At 40.7% G+C, this 27,147-nt stretch overlaps 1 protein-coding gene and 2 pseudogenes across 2 annotated transcripts in view; all 3 read left to right on the top strand.

Moving 5' to 3' along the window:
- LOC147333868 (uncharacterized) overlaps nucleotides 1-7,701 on the top strand; it is a 34,427-nt pseudogene extending 26,726 nt beyond the window's left edge. The window contains exons 2-3 of the transcript XR_015125962.1: nucleotides 6,186-6,291; nucleotides 6,664-7,701. The product of XR_015125962.1 is annotated as an uncharacterized LOC147333868 (transcript). The remainder of the gene's footprint in view (nucleotides 1-6,185; nucleotides 6,292-6,663) is intronic.
- Nucleotides 7,528-8,264, top strand: LOC147333867 (uncharacterized; annotated as a pseudogene).
- Nucleotides 8,265-21,135: 12,871 nt separating this feature from the next.
- On the top strand, nucleotides 21,136-22,423 carry LOC147333866 (P2Y purinoceptor 13-like). Its single transcript, XM_086270820.1, has 3 exons — nucleotides 21,136-21,240; nucleotides 21,341-21,600; nucleotides 21,781-22,423. The coding sequence occupies exons 1-3, from the start codon at nucleotides 21,136-21,138 to the stop codon at nucleotides 22,421-22,423; spliced, it is 1,008 nt and encodes a 335-aa protein (XP_086126946.1).
- Nucleotides 22,424-27,147: the final 4,724 nt, after the last annotated feature.

Here is a 27,147-nt window from a genome sequence, read left to right as displayed (position 1 = left end):
GTAGAAGAAAATTTGATCACATCACTCCGATTTTGGCCTCTTTACACTGGCTTCCAATTGAATTCAGGATCCGTTTTAAAGTCCTTTTATTGGCTTTTAAATCTCTAAATGGTCTGGCACCTGTTTATTTGTCTGATTTGTTGAAGCCCCACGTCCCCACTCGTTCCCTTCGGTCAGCTGAGCAGTTGCTACTTTCGGTCCCAAAGTCACGGCTGAAACTTAGAGGAGACCGAGCGTTCTCTGTTGCCGCGCCGATGCTTTGGAATAACCTTCCTCTCCATATTAGACAGGCTACATCAGTGCCCGTTTTTAAGTCTTTATTAAAAACCTATTTTTATTCCCTGGCTTTTAACTCTGTGGGTAACTGACATTTTTATTTTATTTTATTTTATTTTTTTTATTGTTTTTTAACTTTATTGCTATGTCTGGTTTTATTACTATGTGCATATTAGTATTGTACAGCACTTTGGTCTACCAGGTGTGTTTTTAAAGTGCTATATAAATAAATAAATGATGATGATGACTATGGGTCTGAGTGGGACAGCTTCCTTGTGGATCTTAGGAAGTCCATAGATGCAGGGTATGGCATCCCCTGGGTAAAGGCGGTGATATGTAAGGCGGTCAATAATTTTGTCCTTTTCAAAGTCTTGAAGGCAAGCTATAACTTTCTTTTTGTAGCTGCTTGTGGGGTCTCGCTTTAGGGCTTCGTAGGTATTGTTGTCACTGAGGAGAGTAGTGATCTTTGTATGGTAATCTGTAGTGTTTAGGACCACGGTGCATCTTCCCTTATCAGCTGGTAAAACAGTGATGTTGTGGTCTTTGCTCAGGGAAGCGACGGCCTTCTTTTCCTGTATTGTGAGGTTGGATGGAGGGACTTTGGCACTGGAGAGCGTGGCTGAGACTTTCATCCTGATTTGCTCTGCTTCTGTCTGTGATAATTTATTAATCCGTATGGCAGATTCTGTGGCTGTGATGAGGTTCACTATGGGCAACTGTTGTGGAGAAATGGCAAAATTGAGTCCTTTGGCTAATACTCTCTTTTGAGTTTCAGTGAGAATCCTGTCTGAAAAGTTCTTAACCCATTTCTCCTGACTGGCATCAGGTGTGTTTTCTTCTCTGGGTTGTGTAGGTTCAGGATGAGGAGTGTGTGTTTTTGAAAGCAAGGTGTGAAATTTCCTGCGTTGTCTTTCTTTTCCTTTAGAGTGTTGGGCCCGCTGAGGTGGGGCCAGGTTTCACAATGAACACACCCAAAACTCTGGCTGATTGGGACCCACGCCCAGTTTCCCACCTTGGCTCAGGCGATTAGAGGATCATCAGGGGGTCCTTTTGTCCCTCTGTGGGGGGTCACTCCCACTAGGTTTATATCTGGGACTCTCCACCATTTGACCTTAGAACTGAAGAAGCTTCTCGGATGAGAGGTGAAACATCTTCAAGCAACTTAAAGAAGTCCAGACGCTTTTCTTTGCAAGCTCCTTTGACTACGATGACCTGGATGACTGAGAACCTTCACAGACTCACATACGTGTCTCTCTTCTCCAGGTGTGACAGGGCAGTATGTAGTGTCAGGGCTATGGCATCACCGGTGGACCTGTTGTGGCGGTATACGAATTGTAGAGGGTCCAGTTACAAGTAACGCATTACTGCCCATCTCTGCTCGCGAGTAAAGACAACTGCAGTGTTTGTGTTTTCTAACTCAGGTGTCTCAGCTGAAGAACTGTGGTGCTGGTGAGTCCATTTCACCTGCAACAGCATTACAGACCAGCCACACTAATAAAGCAATTTCTTTTTAATTATACACTTTGTCCTTATTATGTCCTGGGTTGTCACTAGTGGTGCAACGGATCAAAAATCTCACTGTTCAGATCCGATCACGGTTTTAAGTCATGGATCGGATCAATTTTCGGATCAGCAAAAAAAGAAAAAAACGACAAATCTGACTCACCATTTACTTATTTAGGTATTTATTTGCCTATTAAAAAGCATTCAACTCAAGACTCATTCCACGCACTTATATAAAAACAAATTAAGGTGCAATATAGGGAAGTACAGGGCTTTATGTCTACTACTCTGCTGTGATATAATGAGCGGTCATGTAGCTTTCCGTTGCCCTGGTGGTCCACCCATTTGTAGTTTGGGCAACAGAAGAAGCCTGGGACAGTTCAGCCATAATGTTAAACTTGTGCTCTTACATGCTTGGAACAATTTTATCACTGAAGTGGATGCGCAATGGGATATCATAGCATGGCTCAAGCACGTTCATCTTAGTCTAAACCCCTTGTTTTGCAGAATGGATTACGGCCTCATGTCTGCAGCTAAACACCCCAATATCTTTTGTAATAGCTTTAGCCCGGTCGAATTGGGCCGCAAAGGGCTGAAAAAATACCGCAAACTCCTCTGCTCCTCACTTGGACCACTAGCGCTGGCCATAACTACCACTTGACAGACTGACTACCATACACATACTTTTTTTTCGAATCTTCAGATCACGTGCATGCTGAACCGTGGAGTGAGCTCGGTTCGGGTTATGGATCAACTGTGATCCGTTGCACCACTAGTTTTCACTATTTAATAATAAAAAAAGGAAACATCACAAAAAACACTTAAGGTCATGAAAATTAATTGCGATTTAGCAATTAAATGGCGCATCCACCTTATTTATTGAAAAGTATTGGTATCAATATTTGCGATACTGGCCTGTATTTACTTGGTATCGGGTCTATACCAAAATATGCAGTATCACACACCACTAGATTCGAGTCAACTAGCACCCCCTCTGGCCAAGTGCCATAGCCTATAGCCAGATTAACTTGTGACACACATCTGCACCACGTCTGAATTAATTTTCATGCACAATCAGTGTTGGGGAGTAACGGAATACATGTACCGCCGTTACATATTTAAAATACAAAATATGAGTAACTGGATTCTGTTACAGTTACCGTTTAAAAAGGTGGTATTCAGAATACAGTTACTTTGTTGAAATAAATGGATTACACTGCGGTACTTTCCTGTTTCATATTGTGGCGGGTCAGGACTGTTTGGTTTTGCTTGACAGCTGTTCTGTTGTTCCAGGCTGCAGCGTTACGGTTGCCATGGTTACAGGGCGACGTTCTTTCTCTCTGCGACTGTGTGTTTCCTGGGTGAGAGAGCGCCTTTTCGTTGTTGTTGTTGTGCTAAGCTAATAGGCAGAATGCTACAGGTATAGCTCTAAAGAATGTAGCATCATGGGCAGTGTAGTCCGTGCTGCAGGGAGAATGGACTGCCATACACGTTATGGGTCTGTGAGCGCGAGGAGGGAGAAAAAGGGGAGTGGAAAGGTACGAGTTGTCATCGAGCAAAAACGGGAGCTGGAAGCATGTAAATATAATAATAACCACTGCAGCCAAGAAGAGTGCCTGACGAGCCCAGTTGTAAGTAAGCTATTAAGACTCGACTGTACTAGGGCTGGGCGATATATCGAGTTTTTAAAAAATATCGATATATTTTCATACGAGATATAAGATGTGACAATATCGTTTATATCGATGTAGTCTATGTTACGTTATAATTATACTTGTGGAGCCGCAGGTTTGCCTTTCTTTCGTCCACTTTTGTCTCTACGCAACGTTACTCGGCCTCGCCTCTCCTTCACTGAACACAACTCCGCCTCCCCCATAGCTTCACCTGCAGGCAATGACAAGATGAAAGCGGAAAATCTCCGTTAGCGAGTTACCGTGCGTGGGGCTGGATGGCGTCAACGTGTTAGCGAGCTAACCGCGCTAACGACATGCAGCCATGAAAGGCTGCATGTCGTTAGGCCTAAAATCCTTTCATTTTCTCAAAAATCGACAGTGCACCTTATGTATGAATTCTGGTTGTGCTTACTGACCGCGAACCGATTTTATGTGGTACACAGCGCTCAGCAATCTGTCAAAAAATGTTTTAATATGACTTTGCTAAGCTACGGAGCTGCACCGCTTGATGGATTGTCGGAGGATTACAGCTACCGGGGAGGAGCCTCGCGGAGTGATATGTACTGTGTGTGTATAAGGACCACAAATGGCACCTGTTCAGAGACGTGGTGCAGCTTTGAAATCTGTCTCTTTGTTATTATGCTCAGCGTCTATTAGTTTACATTTTGACTGCACAATTGTGAGCTTTTTGTTATGCACAAAAACAACATTGTTTTCTTTTATTTATGGACCATGATTATTTAATAAATGCTGATAATTTATTTTTGAGTAATTTCTTCATGTACATCTACGCTGTATGTAAATAAAAGTGCCCGTGTGACATCTGGGACACAGTGTGACTCAGAACTCTCTTTTTGTTCTTAACTTATGGCTTTAAAAAAAAAAATCGAGATATATATCTTATATCGCCATCCAGCTAAAAAATATCGAGATATGAATTTTGGGTCATATCGCCCAGCCCTAGACTGTACACCGTTCGTGTTTTCCTCCGAAAACAATAAGTTCCATTGGAGCAGCCTTTCAACGCCTCTCTCTCTGTCTCTCTCAAGAAAAGTTGACCCACACAACAAAGTAAAGCTATTTTTCGGCTAAAAGCCCAACACGGACCCCGCCGTATTAGTCAGAGGTCCCTTTACTACGGTTCGGAGCCGCAGACCTTCAGTAATAGTAATAAATCACACAGCAATAGTACATTCACGTTGTTGTAAAAAGCATGATAATATATTAAGTAATCCAAAGTATTCAGAATACGTTACTATCATTGAGTAGCGTAACGGAATACGTTACAGAATACATTTTGGGGCATGTATTCTGTAATGGAATACATTTTAAAAGTAACCTTCCCAACACTGTGCACAATACATTTGTAACTTTCTATTGTGTCTGTTTGTGCGTCTTGCAAATAAACCTTTGAACTGAATGAAATTATATCATGTATTCATTTTTTGCCTACATCAGTAAAAAATGCCAAATTATATACACAAAGTTATAGAATCACCACTCCAAATGTTCATCATGATTTTAATATTTTTGTTTTCTTTAACCCTTTAAAGCCGATCGGAGCGGGCACGCTCCATTTTGTGTAACTATATTTAAATCCCTGTAGAACTGCAATCACGTAAGCTAGCGCAATAATCTTTTTTTCCATATGAAACTGGAGGAGTTGTACTTACATCTTAAGCCATCAGCTTGTCCTAGGTCACGGTTTACTTCCACATATAGCTTTGCAAAAATTGCATAAATACCACTTGCAGCAACAAAAACACAATATTCCAGAAACACACTTTGCCAATCATTAAGAACGCTGATCATTTTATTACGGATGAAAGACTTTATATAGTTTTTCAACTCTCAGTGATGCCACAGTGATCGTCTGATTCATGGACCTGCAGCGGAGTTTGAACCCGGCTAGTGACGTCAGACTTAAAGACCGGATAAAGAGTGATATGAACATATCTATAACTTACCGGAATGAAAATGTCTGGAGCACACCAACAGATATTTGGAGATGGAAGAGAACTGGATATTAGCTCGTCTCACACCTGCTATCCAGACTAGACGCCTTTTGGTAACATCCGATACATGAGCTGCCTTATGTTGCGTCCAAGTGGGGAAAGAATGAAAAGATAAACCTTTTTTAACCTTATTCCCTTTCCGGCTGTGCGATCTAACATTACAACCGACCGCACAGCAACTACGAACCATAGCGGGTGTTATTCGCATGTTTTCAGTCCTCTTTCGCTTGCGCTTTGTTTGGCCCAGAAACATGGCACCTCAACCGAAAATCCTGGCCACGCCCCCTCTCGTGATGCATTTTGAGTGCGATTACGTCACCGCCACGCGACGACGGCTGTCCCAATCCAAAGTGTACTCCAAATGCGTACTCCAAATGCGTACTCCAAATGCGTACTCCAAATGCGCCGTCGATTTCCCCAAATATCAAGCATGGTCCGGTGCACGCTTCGTGATCCCATATATCCCACAATTATGGGCTCAAATTGTGGTCATACATATTTTGTACTTGTTAATCAGTTTTGTACTTCTAAATCAGGATTTATATGTGTAAAGAATTTGTGTGTGCGTAAAAAAGATTTGTGTGTGGAAAAAAATATACGTGTGAAACTCTGCAAGTTACAAGTACAAATTTTGACCCTACTTTTCTTCCTTTCATCTGATTGGCCAATGTCATGTCAATCACAAATTTTATATATATACTCACTCTTTGTGTCCTAGCTGAGTAACAGGAGGAGAAGAGTCTGGTGGAGCAGCAGAGGAGCAATTTCAGCCATTTGGACTCAGCTCAGCCACTACAGAGGAAACAATGTCTTCAACACAAAAGGTAAGAAAAATATCAGTTACTCTATTATTGAAATTGTTTGCACAGCTAGTTGGTTTTTAAAAACCTGTTAACAGCATCATTATCTTTTCCATCCTGGGCTCCTCCATACATTCACAATCTACATTCACAAACAAAAAACTCAGAGGTTATAAGATAATACAAAGATCATTTATGAGTAAAAGATTTTCTCAGCTGATCAATATTTCTTCAATATGTATTTTTCATTACAACTCTCATTGTAGCACAGAAGGTGGTGGTAACACACCAACAATGTATTTGTTTACATGTTTGATTCCACCAATGGAGGGAGTTTCAGTTTGTTCCACGACTGCATTTCACTCACTGCCTCTGTTTGTATCTCTGTCACTGCAGGACCAACATGGAGCGAGAAGTCAGCGCTCTCAGGAGGCTGACAAACCTCACAGAAGAAAGGGAGAGAAAACCTACAGCTGTGATGAGTGTGGAAAGTCTTTTACCCAGGCTGGGGGCTTAAAAACACACCAACTAGTCCACAGTGGATTTAAAGCTTACAGCTGTGACTTGTGTGGAAAGTCTTTTACCCAGGCTGGGGGCTTAAAAGCACACCAACTAGTCCACAGTGGATTTAAAGCTTACAGCTGTGACTTGTGTGGAAAGTCTTTTACCCAGGCTGGGGGCTTAAAAGCACACCAACTCATCCACAGTGGAGTTAAACCTTACAGCTGTGACTTGTGTGGAAAGTCTTTTACCCGGGCTGAAAATTTAAAAAGACACCAACTCGTCCACAGTGGATTTAAAGCACACAGCTGTGAGTTGTGTGGTAAAGCTTTTGCTCAAAATGAACATTTACAGAGGCATCTAGTTACCCATTCTGGAATTAAGGCGTACAGCTGCGACGTTTGTGGAAAAAGTTTCAGCGACAAGGAGTACCGAAATATTCACCTACGGATTCACACTGGAAATGATGTTTTCTACTGTGATCAGTGTGGGAAACTGTTTGCAACAGATTCACAGTTACAACGACACATGTTTAGCCACTCTGAGGAGAGACCTTATAAATGTGACCTGTGTGAGAAGACTTTTAAATCTCCACATTACCTGAAAAAACACCAACAGATCCACACCAGAAAGTAACTCTACAAGTGCAGTTACTGTGAGGATGTATTTAGTTTTTTATCTTGTAATTTTAACCTGATTGTTTGGAACAAGTCTGATCAGTAAACTTATGGAGTTATACTGAATGAACTGTTTGGAAAAATGAAGACTCATTTTCACTCAGTAAGCTGAGTGTTGTAATGTAAACAGTAAAATGTAATTGGACGTTGGCAGAGATGCTCTTTATTTCAGGCGACGTTCAGGATAAAAATGTTGAAGGAATTCCCCGACTTACAATGTCTTTGTTTAGAAGCGGAGCAAAGCACATGGATCCATTTCTCAACCCTGTCGTCACTGTGGTGGTGGGAAAGAGTTTCTCTGTGATCTTTGTGGAAAAACTTCCAATCATCAACGGGACCTAAAACCACATCAACGTAGTCACACTGGAGACAAAATGAACTACTGCAAAGAATGTGGGAGAGGCTTCCACACACCAAGTACATTAAAAATACATGAACTCTTCCACAGTGGGGTCAAAAAGCACATCTGTGACCAGTGTGGGTCATCCTTCACCACTGGACGTGAGCTCAATGAAAAAGCATAAGGGAATCCACACAGGAGAGACACCATACAAGTGCAGACACTGTGACACAGGAGAGACACCATACAAGTGCAGACACTGTGACAAAAGCTTCTCACAATCAGGTCATCGTAACAAACATGAACGTACGCACATGGAAGTGAACTTCAGCTGTGACCAGTGTGACAAGAGCTTCAGGAATCTCAGTTCATACTCCGAACACAAACGATCCCACGCTGTACATAAACTGTTTCACTGTTACCAATGTGCAAAAACCTTCACGTCATTATCAAACATCAGCCTGATCATGCAGGACTGAAATCACTGGATCACAATGAATCTGAAGAGAGAGAAAGATCCTCTTCTGGTTTCAGGGTCAGACTTAAAAACCTTGAGATCAGGCTCCACAGAGTTCAGATGGAATCTCCTGTAAAGAGTGTCAGCTGATGTTACACTTGGATCTGATGAGGTAGCTCTGATTTCTGGACCTGCAGTGAATAATCCTGAATGTTACATTTAGGAAGCTGCATGTATAGATATGCATATCAAGTTTATTATTTTTCCTTTTAGGGATTTTAATTCTCTAAAATGTTATCCCTGTTACATTTTATTCTTTGTTCCCTTAGGACACAGTAGTGTTTAGTAGTTGTATTTGTTACTGTATTATTAAAGTTATAGAAATATCGTTTTTTACCAAACTTTTACCATATCAATGTTGGGTCTGTGTTTCCACATGCCCCGCTAGTTTAGAGTCTAATTCCTCATGAAGAACGAAAGACATAACAGATCATCTTTATCCGGTTTTTTAACTCGCTAATGAGGGAAGCTTTGGTCAAGAACCAGCTCTTGAAGCCTAAATCCTTCAAAGAGCAGCTGTCCTTGTAGCCTTTTTATTGGCATGACAGTTACAGTTTACACAATACAACACAACACAAGCACCTCCCACCGTAAAACCACCCCCAATGGTTTTAAGACAAGGCACTATTGACTATGTGCACAAGACAATGCTAACTTCCTGGTTTGAGACCGGATGTGGGGTTGTGCATTTCCGGTAGCTTTACTTTGTGGTCAATCGCTACTGTGAAGATATACTCCAAAATCATGTCCAAAACTCAAAAACGGAAAGATTGCGTTAAGTTAAGGTGGGAACACTCACCGCTGTTGTGTCATAAAAAATCTAATGATCAACTTTGACCTTTAAAGAGTTTAGATCGATCAGTTGTTTACATCACTCAACACAAGCAGAACGGCATCACTGCAGCAGAAGACACATCGTCCACATTCAGAAGCACATCTCTGTATAGTGACTGGTCTTATGATTTAAACAGGCAAATGTTCAGCATTCAAACTAAAGGTGAAGAGTAGTCAAGCCAGATGTTTTCCCCATTATGTCGATATCAGCTAGTCAAGTACACACCTTCACAGCATGTTAACAAACCATGAAAAAAGCCACACAAAAAATGAATGATTGCTGGTAAGAGTTTTTATACATTAGTATTTACGAAGGTTATGTTGTGACTTACCTTCAAAATTACAGCGGTCCCTCGCTATAGCGCGGTTCACCTTTCACCTTGCTGTTTCATGGATTTTTTTTAGTGCAAGTTTGCATGCTTATTTTTACGTCACATTGTGTCCTGCGTCCTGATCGCTGCAAACGATCTCCTCCGTGACGTTTCTCCTGTACAGTACAGAATCGCTGCATCGATGCTAGCAGTGTGACTCTGAAGTGCAGTGCTGTATGTCCACGATGTCCATGAAATGTTTTGCACCGTCAAAAAATAAATTTGGCTACTTGATTTCACCTATCGCTGGTTATTTTTAGAACATAACACCCGCGATAAACGAGGGACAGCTGAGAAATATAACATTTGAATCCATTTTCTCTTTTGCTCTGAGGCGTGGGGGAAAAATATCGACAAGTCGATGAACATCATTTACAGATATATTGGGTAAATGCCCAAGACATCTATAGAAATGTAAATCGCCATTTGCTTAACTTGTTTTGGACCGTAAACCAGGCGCGAAGAGGACACCGGAAACAAAGCTCCCCACAGGAGTTTCCGCACCGGAAGTAGCATATGCTAACGTGCACATAGTCAATTAGTGTGTATGTGCAAGCACCCATATGCATGTGCAAGAACGTGTGTGTGTGTGCATGTGAGAATGTGTGTCTCTCTTTGTGCGTGATATCCAACTGTTTCTAACAACAGTCTTAGTCATAAAATGGTAATCTCCCTCACACCCAATATATGGTTCAATTCCTGTATTGGTTCACCATGCATAACACAGTGAAGCCATACAAAGGGCAGGAGGCTTACCAAACAACAAACAGAATCTTCACATGGGATATGTCTACAATAAAACCTCCCCCAGCACACAGTGGCTGGAGAGGTGGTCAGAGACAAAGGAATGTCTTGAACCTATAGATTGAACTAAGACTCTCAAATTGAAGAACTACAATAACAACATTCAACAATTAGACTTAACAGTCAATTTCTTCCATTTGAACTTTCTTAGTTTTTCCAAAATTAACTTCTTTTTTTAATGTATTCATTTTAAAGAAGTGTTAAAAGTTAAAAACAGCAGCACACATCAAGACCATTTTCAAGATCACAGGTGACTACTTTTAGTTGTTTCAAATTCTATTAAACCTCTATTTTTGGCTCCTCCTTTCACTTTAGTGTATTTACTGTATCCTTGAAGTCCACATGTTGTTTTTTAATGAATTCATTTTGATCCACATGTTCTGCAGCTGTTTTCCTGTTGATTTGAAGTTTGTATTATGAAATCCTGATAATGTTAAAGCGTTAGTTATATTTGATGAACTCTGTGTAAAGTTTGTCCTATTAAACAGTTTGGTGTGAAAAATAAAAAAATGGTCTCACAACAAGTAGTTTGAGCCATGATTTCAGATTCAAACTAGTTTAATAGTTTTCAGTGGTACATGTGGAGGTTTATCAGAGGAGGCGACTTGGCTGTTCTCCACTCACACAGAACAGGGTTCCTGCAGCTCGTTAAAAACTCAGAAATGATCTTCAAGGACCAAAAGGTCATAAAATGTTTGTTTTTTTTCTCAAAAAGGTGCTGTGGGCATAAAATTTTCAGAGGGTTTGTTTAAGATGCTTTGTAATTAACATCTCACACATTTCAATACAGTGGATGATCCTGCATTGCAGCAGTGGTTTGAAGATGTGTTCTCCCCCCTGCTCGTATGCACGACTCTCACGGAGCACCACTTTGAAACGCAGCCTGTCCGGCTGTTGAGAGGGGCCGGTTGTCTTTAAAGTGCTTCCAGGTAATTACGAAGTGAGCGCAGGGTTTTGTGATGATTGTCACAAAGTGAACAAGGTCTCATGGTTTGATGCTTATCTCATGTCCCCGGTTGACCTGGACTGTATAAGCACTGCTTGGTTTTTTATTATGCTACATTTAACCAACGCCCACTGGCCGATTCCCTTGTGTGCAGAGTCCACAGACAAAAACGTCCTTCTCTACTCTGTATGGTTCGTATCAATTCGTCACACTTCTGTTTGCCTTGGTTGAAGCCCGGCCATTTTCCAGCACCTCATGGAGCGATAGCTGCGTCCTCACACTACATATGCTGTTCCTTACCTGGATGGTGTTGTCATTCATAGTGATACCTCGGTGGATCATGTACAATGGTTGGTCACAGTCCCGGAGTCCATGAGGCAGGCAGGGCTGATGGCAAACCTAAAGAAGTGTGTGGTTGGAGAGCGGTACAGTATTTGGGTACTAGTGATGTGTCGGTCGTGAACGAAATGGCTCTTAGAGCCGGATCTTTGACGTGAACGATGCGAGCCGGCTCCTTATTGCGAGCTGTGATTGTTTTTGTTTCTCTCACCCTCTCTCGCACTTCTTTTCCGCTTCACTCCAGATGCGAGCCTTGTGCTTTGCACTGGGAAGAGGGGGGAGGGGCGGTAGTTACACTCGCAGTAGCACAGGAACAGAGTGGGAGGGAAAGAGCCAGGGACAACAACATCACATTAGAAAGGTATAGTAATCATCCACAACTATTTTCAGTTGCGGATGATAAAGGATTCAGAAAGTTTATTCATGCAGGTCCATATGACAGAGAATATGCATCTTCTTTTTGTTTTCATATTTTAATTTATATTTTATTGTGTTGTGGTTTGCAGTGTTTTGTGTTGTTTCACTTTAAATTTGTTTAAAAGGAAAAAGCTGAAAATTTAAATAGTTAAAAGGTGAAATGTGAATAGTTGGTTCTTGTATTATATGATTTATTTATTACATTTTATGTGGAGTGAATAAATAAAAGTATATTTACTTTTAAATATAGGCCTTAAGCAGCCTAAGCAGCCTTTGCTTAGGCTGCTGCCCCCGCGACCCGGCCCCGGACAAAGCGGATGAGGATGGATGGATGGATGGATGGTATATTTACGGTGGCCCCTAGAGACAAAGCACGTACAAACTTCAAAACATGTACAAAACACAACAGAAGTGCTCCAGGATGCTGGGCGCAGTGTTGAGCTTTTGTTACCTAGTGGCCACACAAGCCAGCAAGTATCAACGACCGGATTTGGTGTGTGGTAGTAACAGGTAAATGAACATTTTTTTTAAATTATTTGAATATATATGAGTGCTTGTGTATAAATACATAAACAATACACATATGCTTTCATGCTTTCAATTGTGCTTTAAGTGATCTAGGTAGCTCTGTTTTGGAAGTTCAGTTAATGCTAGAAATGTGTTTTGGAATTTGTACGTGTTTTGTCTCTAGAGTCCACCACATATATTTATATATAAACATATATTTAAAAAAAACACTTTTTTTTTTTTTACATTAGTAATTCCTTTTGTGTTGTTAGTAATAAATTAATTAAAGCAACAAAACAACCTGAAGAGCCGGTTCAGAGCCAAAAGAGCCGGTTCTCTAAAAAGAGCCGGAAATCCCATCACTATTGGGAGGTGGGCAGGTGCATCCACATATGGATAAAAAAAAAAAAAAACAGCCATTGCATCCTTCCCAGACAGGATATTTTTAATTTTAAATATATTGCAGAAATGGAAGAAAGCAGGCTTAAATATTTGCTTAATATTTCCATTGAAAAACAAGTCCTGGTCAAAATGACTCTAAGATTCCTCATAGTGTTACTGGAGGCCAAGGTATCACATCCAGAAGACGATGAAATCCTTATTTGTTGATAAAATTGTCACAGAGCTTCCCCCATCCATTACTAAAGATTCACATCAAACTTATCCCATTCTTGGTTGCCTTAATGAACATTTTTTGTTGTCACAGTTTGATACTGATGATTTCTTGTGAACACTCCTTGAGTATGAACCCAGTGACAGTACCTGGGCCGGTTGTAGACAGGCATATATGAGGGGGCAGACAGAAATGTAAAGGGGGCACCTGTTGGCAATGGAAGCAAGAACGGTGTGGGGGTTGGGTGGGGTGCTCTGGATTAGGGGCAGTGTTGTGGAGTAATGGAATACATGTACCGGCGTTACGTATTTAAAACACAAAATATGAGTAACTGTATTCCGTTCAGTCTGCTATTACACTCTTAAATCCTAGTACTTATTCCTGCATCTCGTAACTGATTTAATTTCTTTGCTTTTTCTTAGTTTAAGCTTATCGTTTTAATCATTTTTGCTGCTTCAGCAGTTTTAAGTTTTGTTTTGAGTTTTAGGGATTTATTTTTAGGTCTTTTTAATTTTGATTATCTCCTTGTGTTCTTTTCTTCATATTTGCTGTTTTGATTTGTTTAATTCATGTCTTTACCATGGGGCTTTAAATGTGCTTTTTTTTTTTATTGTATTTGCACCTGGATTAAGATGTGCTCACTAAATAAAGGTTTTCTTTCTTGACTTCTTCCTGTTTCTTTCATGCTGTGTTCCACAGTCAGATGCAGGTGGCAGAAACAGAATCAGAATCAGAAAGGGGTTTATTGCCAAATGTTGAGCAGGTTTACAACATTAGGAAATTGCTGCGGTGCTTCAGTGCAAACATGGTGTCATAAATAACACTTAAATAGACATGGAAAAAATAAAAGTAGGGATAAGAATTAAAAGTGCTACGTGGAAAGATATGTGCATGAGATATACATGAGATATATACATGAGAGTAAGAATTAAGAGTGCTACGTTGAAAGATAAACAGAACTATCAGGTACTCCTGAGAGAACAGGGCGGAGTCTGGAGAGGTGAAGGTGACCACTATCAGAGTGGTCACTCAAGCTTTCACTGAAGCTTCAACGTGCCGGCTTACATCACCTTTTATATTGAGTCTGACTCAGTAAACATCTTAAAATTTTACACACAGACTCAGGTTTCATTTTCAAATCTATTGCATCATAACTGATGGAGGAATAAATACTCTTTTTTTTTTCACTTCAGTTTCCATCATGACTTTTAATTTCAAGGCTGCAAAGAAAATAACACTTAGGTCTGTGTTTTGATGTTTATATTGCTCAGTCAGTATTCATGGAGATGCTGACTAAATGCAGAAATATCAGCATGGAGCAATAATCAATGTTATGAGCATCATTCCAATATCCTATCAGCACCACGGACAGCAGCCACGATCACAGGTCCTCTCCTCACTAAAGATAAGAACAAGATCAACATTAACTCAGAGTAATGAAATTGGATAAGTATAGTTTAAGTGATTTTATTATTGTTTTGTGATTTTTATTATTTGATTTTACTTTTGCTTTGGAAAATCAATTTAACAAAATTTCCTGCAATTAACTTTGGCCTTGTAACCTTGTTTTTGAAACAGTAAAGAAAAAAGCCTGAGTTTTATTCTTTAAATTCAATTACATTTTTTTCCCTTGGAGCCTGCTGTCCATGCTACTAAAATCATCCCAGAAGTAACAGGATCAATGTGGAGCACTTTCATCAACAGGTGGGACTGATAGGAGTCGGCCTGCAGGCTTATTCAGTTTTCTACATGTCAGGGATAGCAGGGAAGACACCTGAACCATACTGAGATAGTGCTCGGCGAGTCCCCTCACCCACATCGGCTGAACCCTGCATGATCTACTGTGTAAGACTCACAGGATCAAAGGACTTTTTAATCAGACAGCAAAAAAATCAACTTCCTGCATCTGGCTTCTGTGGGCCTAAAGATCAACAACTTAATCCAAATTATATCTGATCATAGAGTTGTACTACACTGATTTATGTTCCTGAGCACTAAGCAGTCACATCATGACTCAAACATACTTTCTGGTACATATAGCACTGTTGTACTGACTTGTTTTTAGATCATGAATTAGCAGTGCTACAGAGTTGGACTGTTGTGGTGAAAAGGAATCTGAATCTACTGGGTCATATAGTTGTAATTCACAAGTTATCTGAGTGCTCTTAACAAAGTAAGGTCAATTGTCATGGGTAGCTGTGTGCAGTTGTTGAGGATCCAAAATGCAGGGCTCAGAATGCAGGAGTAAAACTTAAAGTGCAGTTTTATTGCTGGAAACAAAGTGAAAAGCGCAAAAGCTCTGGAGAAGGATCTCAAAACTGCATTGTAAGCGGCAGGCATTCATCATGACAATGTAGCAAAAACTGTTTGATCAGAAAATGACATGTCTGTGTTTCTGTGTTTGAATTATGTTGACCAAGCTTTGCGTTGAAGGAAACAGAGTGCAGGCTCACTGTGTTGTCTCTGTGTGTTTCCTAATCTACAGCTATGTCATGAAGCTGAGAGCGTATATCTTAGGTTCTATATATATATATATATGTATATATTAAGATAAGATAAGATAAGATAACCTTTATTAGTCCCACACGTGGGAAATTTGTTTTGTCACAGCAGGAAGTGGACAGTGCAAAAGTTATGAGGCAAAAATTAGAATACAATAAGAATAAATACAGTACACAACTGTACAGAATAGAATAAAATACTATATACAGTAGAATACAATAAAATAAATATACAATAAGATAAAAATAGAATACAAATACAAATACTATATACAACTGAGTAAAAATACAACGATGACAGAAAGGATTATTGCACTTAGTGTTATTGCACATGTGTGGATGTGTGTGTTTGTTCAGTTAAAGTCTTTATTATGGAGTCTGACAGCAGTGGGGAGGAAAGACCTGCGAAATCTCTCCGTCCCACACCGTGGGTGCCGCAGTCTCCCACTGAAGGAGCTGCTCAGTGCTGTCACAGTCTGCTGCATGGGGTGGGAGATGTTGTCCAACAGGGATGACAGCTTAGCCGCCGTTCTCCTGTCACTCACCACCTCCACTGGGTCCAGAGGGCATCCTAGAACAGAACTGGCCCTTCGGATCACCCTGTTCAGTCTCTTCCTGTCCCCAGCAGAGATGCTGCCGCCCCAGCAGACCACACCATAAAAGATAGCAGAAGCCACAACAGAGTCATAGAAGGTCTTCAGGAGTGGGCCCTCCACTCCAAACGACCTGAGTCTCCGCAGCAGGTACAGCCTGCTCTGCCCTTTCCTGTAGAGGGCGTCTGAGTTATGAGTCCAGTCCAGTCTATTGTTCAGATGAACACCAAGGTACCTGTAGCTGTCCACAGCCTCAATGTCCATACCTTGGATGTTCAGTGGTTGCAGTGGAGAATGCTTGTGCCTGCGGAAGTCAGGGGTGCAACGATATTCGTATCGATATTGAACCGTTCGATACAGTGCTTTCGGTTCGGTACGCATATGTATCAAACAATACAAAATTTGTAATTTATTTTATCAACTTTCCTTCTGACGATGCTGTCTGTGTTGAGCGCTCAGTGAATCTGCGTTCGACTACTCCGCCTAGGGTCGACAGTGCAGCCTAGGCGGAGTAGTCGAACGCAGATTCACTGAGCGCTCAACACAGACAGCATCGTCAGAAGGAAGAGCGCAGGGCAAGCTAGCGAGACAGAAGTTAAGCTCTCCTTACAACATGGACCTCCCCCACCCTCATTCAGATCTGGCGTTTGGAATTATTTTGGTTTTCATGTGACGTATGACCCTGAAGGTAAGCGAGTCATGGACTAAAGTAAAACAGTATGTTGGATGTGCCATGCAATGCTCAATTACATGGGTGGGAACTAGTGTGTTAGCGCAGTTAGCTCGTTAACGTGTTGGCCGTCTAGCCCCATGCACGGGGCGATCGGCGGTAGCTCGTTAACGGAGATTTGCCGTGTTGTGGCGTTAAGGTCATTTCAGCGAGATTAACCTGAAAGCACTAGTGGGAACACAACGAATATGACTGCACATTTACGCCGACATCATCCTAGTGCAAAGACAAGTGGAAGCAGAAAAAAAACAAGCAAGCATGCTACTAACTTTAGCCGAGTCATTTAGACAGCTGTTAGCACATGATTCTCCTTATATATGTTTAATATGCTGCTGAGAATATAGCCCAGAAGAAGCGGATAGTATAGCTTTTATTTTGGAAAGAGCCATTTCTCTGTAATAAACTCTCTTTTCCAAAGATGAGTGATTCCTCAATCAGATACAGGGCTCGCAATATCGCTAGCCCAACGTCCCGGGGCTAGCGATTTTTTCAGTCGGGCTACCAAAATCTATCTCTTCCCTGCCCGTCGGGCTATTGTAGGAAGGAAAAATATATGTCAATGCTTTTGCATTCTTTCAGAAATGTAGCTGGGTAATTATGTCATTGGCATCGGTGAGCCACTGTCAATATGTGACATATTGAAGTCGCGTTTGAATTTGCGCTTGTTTTTTTGCTTTCACTTTGCAATCGCGCGAACTGTGTATAGAGAGCGACAGCACTGATCTGTGAGTGATGATAATTTGTGCACCAATTCCTCTGACATCGTCTTATTAATCGTTAGCTTACTATGCAAACATGACAAGTGAAATCTCCCGCAGCTTAAACATGTGAGAGGTTGATCGCGCAGAGAATCGCTGAGCTTATGTGAGTGCGTGTGTAAAAGCAGCAGGATTTATATTTGACTACGATGACCTGGATGACTGAGAACCTTCACAGACAGATATATATTTTAGTTCTGCTGAGCCAAATAAGACAGGTCAGGGTGAAGAAGTGACAGCCAAAGAAAAGCTTACCACAAAACGGAGAAGTTATGACAAATCAGACTATAAGGCAAAAAGAAAGTGCAGCTTTATGGTTTCATGGACAAAAGAATTTCTGTGGCTGCAATATGACGAGCTAAATAACCAGGGCTGCACATAAGTGGTCCGCAGGTGCGCATTCGCTGTCAAAATAAAAAACACGCACAAGGGTTAGGGTTAAATTTAAAAACTGTACTTTTGAGTTAAAATATATATTTATAATTTTAATAAATGACAAATTAAAAAGGCATGAACATTTTTTTTGTATCGAAAAAATATCGAACCGTGACACCAAAGTATCGAACCGAACCGAACCGTGAATTTTGTGTATCGTTGCACCCCTAGTATATATATATGTATATATATATATGTACTGTATGTATACAACACCCAGCACGCCCCTGCGGGCGGTTTATCCTTCAAGCTCGGGTCCTCTACCAGAGGCCTGGGAGCTTGAGGGTCCTGCGCAGTATCTTAGCTGTTCCCAGGACTGCGCTCTTCTGGACAGAGATCTCCGATGTTGTTCCCGGGATCTGCTGGAGCCACTCGCCTAGCTTGGGAGTCACCGCACCTAGTGCTCTTATTGGTGACTAATCCAAGCTTTAGATCACTTCCACTTTGCCACTCTGTTGTTGCAATGAGCTTATCACCAGTCTAGTGCAACTATCATTCTGCCTGTAGCAGCAATATCGCCCAGCATGTGCACAGTGTGACACACCCTGGTTGAGACGAGTGTATGATAGTCTTGGTCTTTCAAATCATACATCAGTGCAGTGACTCAAAGCATCACAGGTTATACAAAAGATGATGTTGTAACAGCTTGTAAAGATGAATTTCCCCAAAAAGAGTGTCTGTGACTTCTTTGCCTCCTGTTTTTACTTCTACTCCTGTACAAGGGCTCATGCTGAGGTGGCAACACTTATCGTGCTGAAGACAACTTTAGACTTTGAGGATTGGAGCTGAAGAGGTGTTTGGTAGGTGTAGTGTTAGGAAGAGGAATGTGGAAGGACATTTTTGGATTTTGCCAGAAGAAGAGGGAGGGACACAGGGTGACTACCTGAAAGAGACAGGAGACTGTAAAGTGGTGTCAGTGGCCCTTTTGAGTTCATCTGTTACCTGTTAAACAAAACGAATATACTAACATATGCCAGTGAATACCATTATCCCTAATGCATCTGCATACATTTTTTTGCAGATCCATGGCACTAGTGCAATTTAAATTGGCTGAAGTTGCTGTCTCATGTTAGCTGTAGTGATGAAGGACATTAAAAAATCCATCAGTGGTAATAAAGTGAGTCAGCGCTAAAATAAGAAGTGTAGCAATAGCTGATCAGAAAATGACTCATCTCTAGTGGAAATATATTCTGACAGTTTAACAGTGAAGACAAAGAGGAAATAAGTCAGTGTGCAGTGTGATGTCACTGTATATTTCCTGATCTACAGTCATACCATCACTCTGAGAACGGACGAAGCAGCTTTAGAACTTTTTCACAGAAAGCTGCAGAACCAGAGGTGAGTCCTGATAGTTTCTCATTCTCACATCTTTAATACTTCTACTGCTAGGAAAAAAAATAGATGTTTTTTAACCCATCCTCACTTAAAGGACAAAAATAATCAGCCTGCTTCTGCCAGTGTTCAGGAAACTAATGTGAATATATGATTACCAATGTTCTTTTCACTAAGGCTGAGGTGTCCTGGTGCCAAGTGCACTGATGAACAACCTTACCTTAAATATGTTGATAACGTTTGAGAACATTCATTATGATCCATGGCACTAATTTTACTGGTTTCATCTCTCAGTGGAACTTAACTTGAATGGTCTGCACCTACTGTCTCAAGCAAACCAGCACATAGAGAGAATATAGAAAGAAACAGTCTGTTACCACCTGTTATATTCCTACAGTGCAAAAACAGCTCTCTTGGCGATCGTGGCTCAAGAGTTGGGAGTTCGCCTTGTAATCAGAAGGTTGCCGGTTCGAGCCCCGGCTTGGACAGTCTCGGTCGTTGTGTCCTTGGGCAAGACACTTCACCCGTTGCCTACTGGTGGTGGTCAGAGGGCCCGGTGGCGCCAGTGTCCGGCAGCCTCGCCTCTGTCAGTGCGCCCCAGGGTGGCTGTGGCTACAATGTAGCTGCCATCACCAGTGTGTGAATGGGTGGATGCCTGAATGTATAAAGCACTTTGGGGTCTTTAGGGACTAGTAAAGCGCTATACAAATACAGGTGATTTACCATTTAAAATAAAGCAAATAGTCTTAAATCTTACAAAATCATCTTGTTTTGAGAAAATACAATCTGCCAATGGGGGTAAGCAAAAGTTGCTTGGCTAACAACAAGACAATTTTGTCTGATTTAAGAATATTTGGTTTATTTCAAGCAGAGCTGTTTTTGAAGTGTAGTGTGTAACCTGTAAATAAAGTTCAATGTGAGCTGCAATATCTTATTAAGAAAATTTTTTATATATATTCCTAGAATGAGCTTAATTTTCTTGTGCAAAAACCTTCTTGTTAAGAACCTGTTTTCTTTTTAGACAAAAAATTAAAGAAATGTCCATAAACAAGGTTTTTTTTTAACTGTCTTGAAAATATAAATACATATATATATATATATATATATATATATATATTGCAGTTTATTCCTGTTGTTGTCTCTGATTCATTATTCGTACTTGGAGGGAATGACATCCCTGAAGTTTTGTTAGGAAATAACTAATACAACTATGCTTTCTTATCAAGACTGGGACATGCTGGTATGAAACGGAGCCAATACGCAGGGGTCAGTTAACATAAGGAATCAATAATGCAAAATAAACAGACCTGCCCCGATATGAAGAGCTTTTAAAGCCAAAGTCATTTTATTTATATAGCGCATTTTGTTACATGTAAACTTAATGTGCTTGTCAAAAGAAACAAAAACATACGAAACAATATGACTTCACATTTCTTTAAGGCAATGAAAACAGCAAAGTAAAACATATAAATATATATATCTATATATAAACTTTATACAATAAGTGGATAAATTTGTGTTTGGTTGACTATTTCTTTGTTGTAACAGTGCTTCTTGGCAATGAATCCAACATTTATTTAACGCAACAAACCAAGAGACTGTGGAGGTGAATCATTTCAAAAATGAACTGGATTTATTTTCAGTGCCAGATCCATGGTTGCCCCCAAAAACATGACATCATCTTTGAACCAGACCTATGACGATGACGATACATCCATGAACCCTTACTTTATGGTGGTCTACAGTCTGGTGTTCCTCGTAAGTTTCAAATTATCCAATTGTGCTCTGTTAGAAATTGGTTTATGTGCCGGTGTATGCACCAATCCTTTTCTTTTCCTTCCACTCTGTTTATTTTCAGGTGGGTTTACTCCTCAATGGCTTTACATTGAAGGTCTATCTTTGTCGAGATTGGCCTGAGGTATCCAACAGCTTGATGGTCTACTTGAAGAACCTGACAGCTGCTGACTTCCTGCTCTGCCTCTGTCTGCCACTCCGCATTACCTACTATGCCAGCAGCTCTCCCATCATTCGTAGGCTTTACTGCAGCTTTGGAGCTTCTGCCTTCTTCATCAACATGTGTGCCAGTATATTATTCATGGGGTACATCGCTGCCAACAGGTAAGGAACCTTTATTATTTAAGGCTGTAGTTACCGATAATGTAAAAACTAGATTAAGTGGTTAACCACTACCCTGTGCTCCTGACAAAAGCATGAATGTATCCTTTTGACTTAACTGACTTCTTCAGATTAGGCACCTTTAGTGAAGTTGTATTCTGCCTATTTCTCGTCTCTCTCCAGGTATCTAAGGATCATCCATCCATCAGGAACTCACATGCTGCAGACACTGCAGACTGCACGAATCATCTCTGTCATCACCTGGGTTTTTCTCCTGGCTCCAACAATTGTATATATCATAATTTTTTTCAGTTCCCAGGAACCTCTGACCTTTAATCCTAGCCGCTGCGTTCACCTGTTTAGTCCATCAGTCAGCCTGTTGTTCAGAATAATCAACACCTTCTCTGCCTTCATCTTCCTCTTAGTCTTCATATCCATGGTCTTCTTCTACTACAGCATCTCCCGCAGAGTGCTGGAGGCACAGCAGAAGCAGCTGGCCTCCTCTGGCTCTGAGAAGCTGGTGAAGTCTCGCAGAAACATGTTGGTGCTGGTCAGCATCTTCTGTGTTTGCTTTGTCCCATTTTACCTGGTTCGTCTTCCCTTTACGTTTCTGTGGAGCGATGACTCAGTAGGTCCAGTATTGTTCTACCTGAAGGAGGTGACCACCATGGTGTCAGTTTTCAACGTCTGCCTTGACCCTCTTGTTTACTTTTTCCTCAGTAAGACTTTTTGGGACAAGGTGAGAAAGGCATCCTGGAGAGCCAAATATCCGACTAGAAACGAGGAGAATGAGAGCAGGAGGGACAAGCTGGACATCATTACATGAGAACCAGTGACTTCAACCAGTTAGTTGTGAAAATGTACATTTTAGATTTCAATTTTGTTTTACAAGTTGATAAAACCAGTGTCATGGACCTTTATCCTCGCAAACCACAAGTCAGAAATCAAAACAGAGCTAGAATCAACACAGAAACATTTCCACAGAGACGCATCAGTGTTTATGTTTCTAGTTTTCAGGAATGAGCTCAAAGGCTGATTTAGTATGAACTGAACCATTCTGTGGTCAAATTCAAATGTTGTTCATATGGTTCTGGCTCTTTGGCTCACATGATTTGGCTCACATGACCAATGGATGCCCTTTTTAACTGTATTTTAGATATACGATCTTGGATGGCAGAAAACTTTTTACAGCTTAACCAGGACAAGACTGAAGTTTTAATCGTCGGTCCCGAGGCTCAGAGAGAGAAACTCTTGTCTAAATTAGAGGCATTTTCACTATGTCCTTCGCTACAAGTGAAAAACCTGGGTGTTATTTTCGACTCTGAGCTTGGTTTTATCCCACATGTTAAAAACATGTAACCAAAATTGGATTTTATCATCTAAAAAATATAGCCAGAGTCCGCCCAATTCTCTCTCGGGCCAACACGGAGATGCTGATGCATGCTTTTATTACCAGTCTCATTGATTACTGTAATGCCCTGCTCTCTGGTCTTCCTAAGAAGAATATTTCAACTTTACAACTTTTGCAAAACTCAGCAGCTCGTGTGCTGACGAAGACCAGAGGGCGGGCCCACATTACACCGGTTTTAGAATCGCTGCACTGGCTCCCCGTGTGTTTCAGGATCGATTTTAAAGTTCTTTTATTGGTTTTTAAATGTCTTAATGGTCTTGGGCCTTCTTATCTCTCAGATCTGCTTTTACCATACGAACCCTCGCGGACCCTGAGGTCCTCTGGTACTGGCCTTTTGATTGTCCCTAAAGTCAGGACACATACTCACGGAGAGGCAGCTTTTCAGTGGTATGGTCCTCGTCTGTGGAACAGCCTGCCGAAGGAGCTCAGGGCCGCAGAGAATGTACATGTTTTTAAGAACAGGCTCAAGACCCACCTTTTTAATTTAGCTTTCAGCTAATGTTTATTTATTTTATGCTTATTTATTCTATCCTGTTATTCTATTATTAATTTAGGCTTTACCTAATATTTATTGATTTTATTCTTATTCATTTTTTAATCTTCTTACTCTATTTATATTTATATGTATATTGTATCCCGTTCTTATTTATTTTATCATTTTACCCTGTATATATCCTATTGTGTCATATCTCCAGTGTTTCCTCGGAGGGCGCTCTCTGCACCGGGGCTGTGATCGAACATGGCTGCTGGGTCTCTGGGGGTCCTCTCAGCCTGGCTGGGGGGCTCCTTTGCCTCCCTCCTGCTGTGTGCCCAGCCTGGAGGCTGCGGTCTGTTACCGGCTCCCGGTGCAGACGGCTCCCTGTTATAGTGTTTCCTCACTTGGCTCATGTGAACCCAGCCCAATTTTTACTCTTTAAGTGTGTGCGTGTGTGTATGTGTGTGGGGGGGTGGGGGATATGTGTGTATTCACATCATTTATGTTAATGAGAGTGTGGGGAGTGAGTTGGAGGGTGGGGTGGGCTGCTTTTAACTATGTAAAGCACTTTGTGCTACATTTTTTGTATGAAAAGTGCTTTATAAATAAACACTGATTGATTGATTGATGATTTAATGATTTAATATTTTTAGATTTAGATACAATTTAGTATTGCATTTTACATTGCTTAGTATGTTTGCGAATTTCTAGTTTATGTGCTTTTGTTTATTAGGTTACCTTTGTGCCTTTGTCTTCATCTATGTGTCCTTCGCTCCCTCTCTATCTGTGTGTCTTCTTTGCCCTTCAGCTCTTAGTCGTGTCCTATCTTTCTGTCTCCCTCTTTTGTTACCATGCTTCCCCTCCTTGTGTTTCATTCCTCTTCTCCCCTCTATGTCATGTGAATCCATGTCTGTTTCTTCAACGAACCCAGTGTCAAGCTGTGTGTCTTAGTCTGCGGCTCAGTGTGTTTCCTGTTTTATTTTGCACCCTGTGCTCAGCGGGTTCAGTTTTGCTTCCCTCTGTCTAGTCTACTGCTTGTGTTCCCCATCTGTTTCCATTTCCCTCCCTTCCCCCAATTTCAATGTAAAGAGGAACTTTTATCCTGTTCAGCAGTAATTTGTACAGTTCATAATGAAAATTAAACAAAAGACAATGACTGAATTCCTTTTGCTTATAAATAAATAAAACAAAAAAAAACATTTATAACCCATTTTCCTACTTTAGAGTTTTTCCACAAATATGTAAAAGGTGTGTTATGTAATGTAAAAATAAGTGTGTGCTTCATTTTTTTTTTTGGCTTAACCCTCTGGGGTCCAGGGTATAATTGGCCGTTTTTGACTACTTTTTATTTTACGTCTATATTTCACTTTTAAAATATCTTTTTCTTGCCTTGTTTGGTATCATTATTTTCAGCACAACCTCAAATATCTGAAATGAGAGTTATTTTTTCATTTTGGTTTACTAAATTTGCACAGGTGATCTAAATTCAGACAAAAAATTTAATATCCAAGTAGAAAAAGTTATATTTTTTACCGTAAAACCCACAAACATGTTTAACGAATCATTTTCATAACTTGAAATGCAAATAGAAATTGTACATTTCTAAAAATTATGCACAAGTTTTGCAAACAACAAAGTTATATGGTACTATTTACCTAAAAATGCAGCCAAGGCCTCGGGCGTTTTTTATGTAACCATTTAAATCTATTTACAGAACAATCAGGTGTGCTGCATCAAATAAGAAGGCACACAAATTATCTGTGCCAGTCCAAAAAATGTAGTTTGTGTTCAGTATAAGACAGAGGAGAACACCACAGGCCTAAACCCTGCAGGTCTGACAACAGGAGGTGCATCAGTCCAGTTTTCCATGTGGGAACAGCGTTTACACTGGAATCTGCCTTTGACGGCTTTTTTAGAGCAAATGTGAAATTCAGCCGTCTAACTGACACACAATACAAAACAATAACTACACAACATACTAACTACAGCCTCCAAACACGCTAAACGTCACTAATGTCTCACATATGAAAACTCGCTCTCTCTCTCTGTCTTTCTCTCGCCCGCTTTCCGTTGCGGGTGTCACTCCTAAAAACTTCCCTGTAATGATATCCACCATTACAGATATCTCCACCATTTGACCTTAGAACTGAAGAAGCTTCTCGGATGAGAGGTGAAACGTCTTCAAGTAACTTAAAGAAGTCCAGACGCTTTTCTTTGCAAGCTCCTTTGACAACGATGACCTGGATGACTGAGAACCTTCACAGACATATTCCCTGGAATACACTCTCACAGTCTGTTTTTAAAACCTAAAGAGAATTATGGATTTGATCAACTGGTCTCTGAATGCTATTGACACCCTTTTCTCAACGAGAAGTCTGGGCTTGGGAGAGCCCGAGTGCCCTGGAGGGACTTTCCCTGCCGGATACACGATGGACGGGTGGCAGAAACGGAGGGTCGTGTGCCTGGCGGGACTGTCGATCGAGGACACTGAAGATATCTACCTATTCGGAACCATGATAACAGGGTTCTTGCTGATCTGAGCTGGCTTGGCCCTGGCTTATCGGAGAATTAAGACAGCGGAACCGGCTGTTCAAACCCCCCCACCCCCCAAGGCTGCCTGCAAATCTCTTTTTTCTTTTACTACATCTTATTAATATTTTGCTCTTACTATTTTTTCTATTTATTTTTTATTATTTTTATTTTATTTTCAAATGAAAACCTGAAACCTAGTAAAGTAACTGAGTCAAAGTTCAAAGAATAAGTGTAGCAAACACATATCTATCTCGGAAATAACTTGTGACAGTTTAACATTGACGAGAAACAGGAAATACGTCAATGGGGAGAGCAACAGTGTGGTCATTGTTTATTTCCTGATCTACAGTGATACCATCACACCACGAGAACGACTAAAGCAACTTTTCCTTCTCACAAAAAGCTACAAAATCAGAGGTGAGTCTTGTTCATTTTTCATCCTCAAATCTTTTGTAATTCTCGTGATACAACAGACACTGAATAAAACCACTTTTAACCAGTCTTGACTGAAAGGACAAAATATTAAGGTGGATTCTGTGAGTGAACATTAAGTTAATCTGAATACATGCTGACAGATGTCTTACTGGCTGAGGCCCATGGTGTCCTGGCATCAGGTGAACTGATGAAAAACCTTGTGCTCAAACATGATGATATATTAGAAAATATACTGTGATTAGCACATCATTATATTCAGAAAATATTATCAGGAAGGCGTCAAATACCTTTTTCTAAGCATTATATTCAGCAGCAAGACTGTACGGTGCATTACATAGAAAACATCATTAGACAACTTTTGTTGTGAAATTAATTTAATTGAACTCAACAAAACACTCAGTAGGTTATTCAAAATTGCATCTACATAGCTTTTCAAAGCATACAACCTGTTTATCGGAACTAATCAGCAAGCTATGTGTGACTTTTCTGTGCGCCAATGTCAGTGATAGCAAACAGGAAATGCATCAGAGTTCATAGTAGCGCTGCAGTCACAGTGTGTTTTCTGATTTAAATTGATACCATAAAACCACAAAGACATAACGACTGAAGACACTTTTCATGCTCTCAGAAAAGTACAGAGAGATACTTCAAATACAGGTGAGTCCAGCTGGTTTCTCAGATTTACAGAAAAACACGC

The sequence above is a fragment of the Aulonocara sp. 'chitande type north' Nkhata Bay genome, linkage group LG3, assembly GCF_057382095.1.
Source record: "Aulonocara sp. 'chitande type north' Nkhata Bay isolate Kocher_YH1m ecotype deep benthic linkage group LG3, A_spYH_male_GT1.1, whole genome shotgun sequence".
Taxonomy (NCBI): Eukaryota; Metazoa; Chordata; class Actinopteri; order Cichliformes; family Cichlidae; genus Aulonocara; species Aulonocara sp. 'chitande type north' Nkhata Bay.
This window is presented reverse-complemented; position numbering and strand designations above follow the sequence as displayed.

What these genes read in the sequence shown, in the direction of transcription:
- LOC147333866 (XM_086270820.1), top strand. Translation starts at nt 21,136, where the DNA reads ATGGTTGCCCCCAAAAACATGACATCATCTTTGAACCAGACCTATGAC. An exon ending in TCTACAGTCTGGTGTTCCTC is followed by an intron (nt 21,241 to 21,340) that starts GTAAGTTTCAAA and finishes GTTTATTTTCAG; the next exon opens with GTGGGTTTACTCCTCAATGG. An exon ending in GGGTACATCGCTGCCAACAG is followed by an intron (nt 21,601 to 21,780) that starts GTAAGGAACCTT and finishes GTCTCTCTCCAG; the next exon opens with GTATCTAAGGATCATCCATC.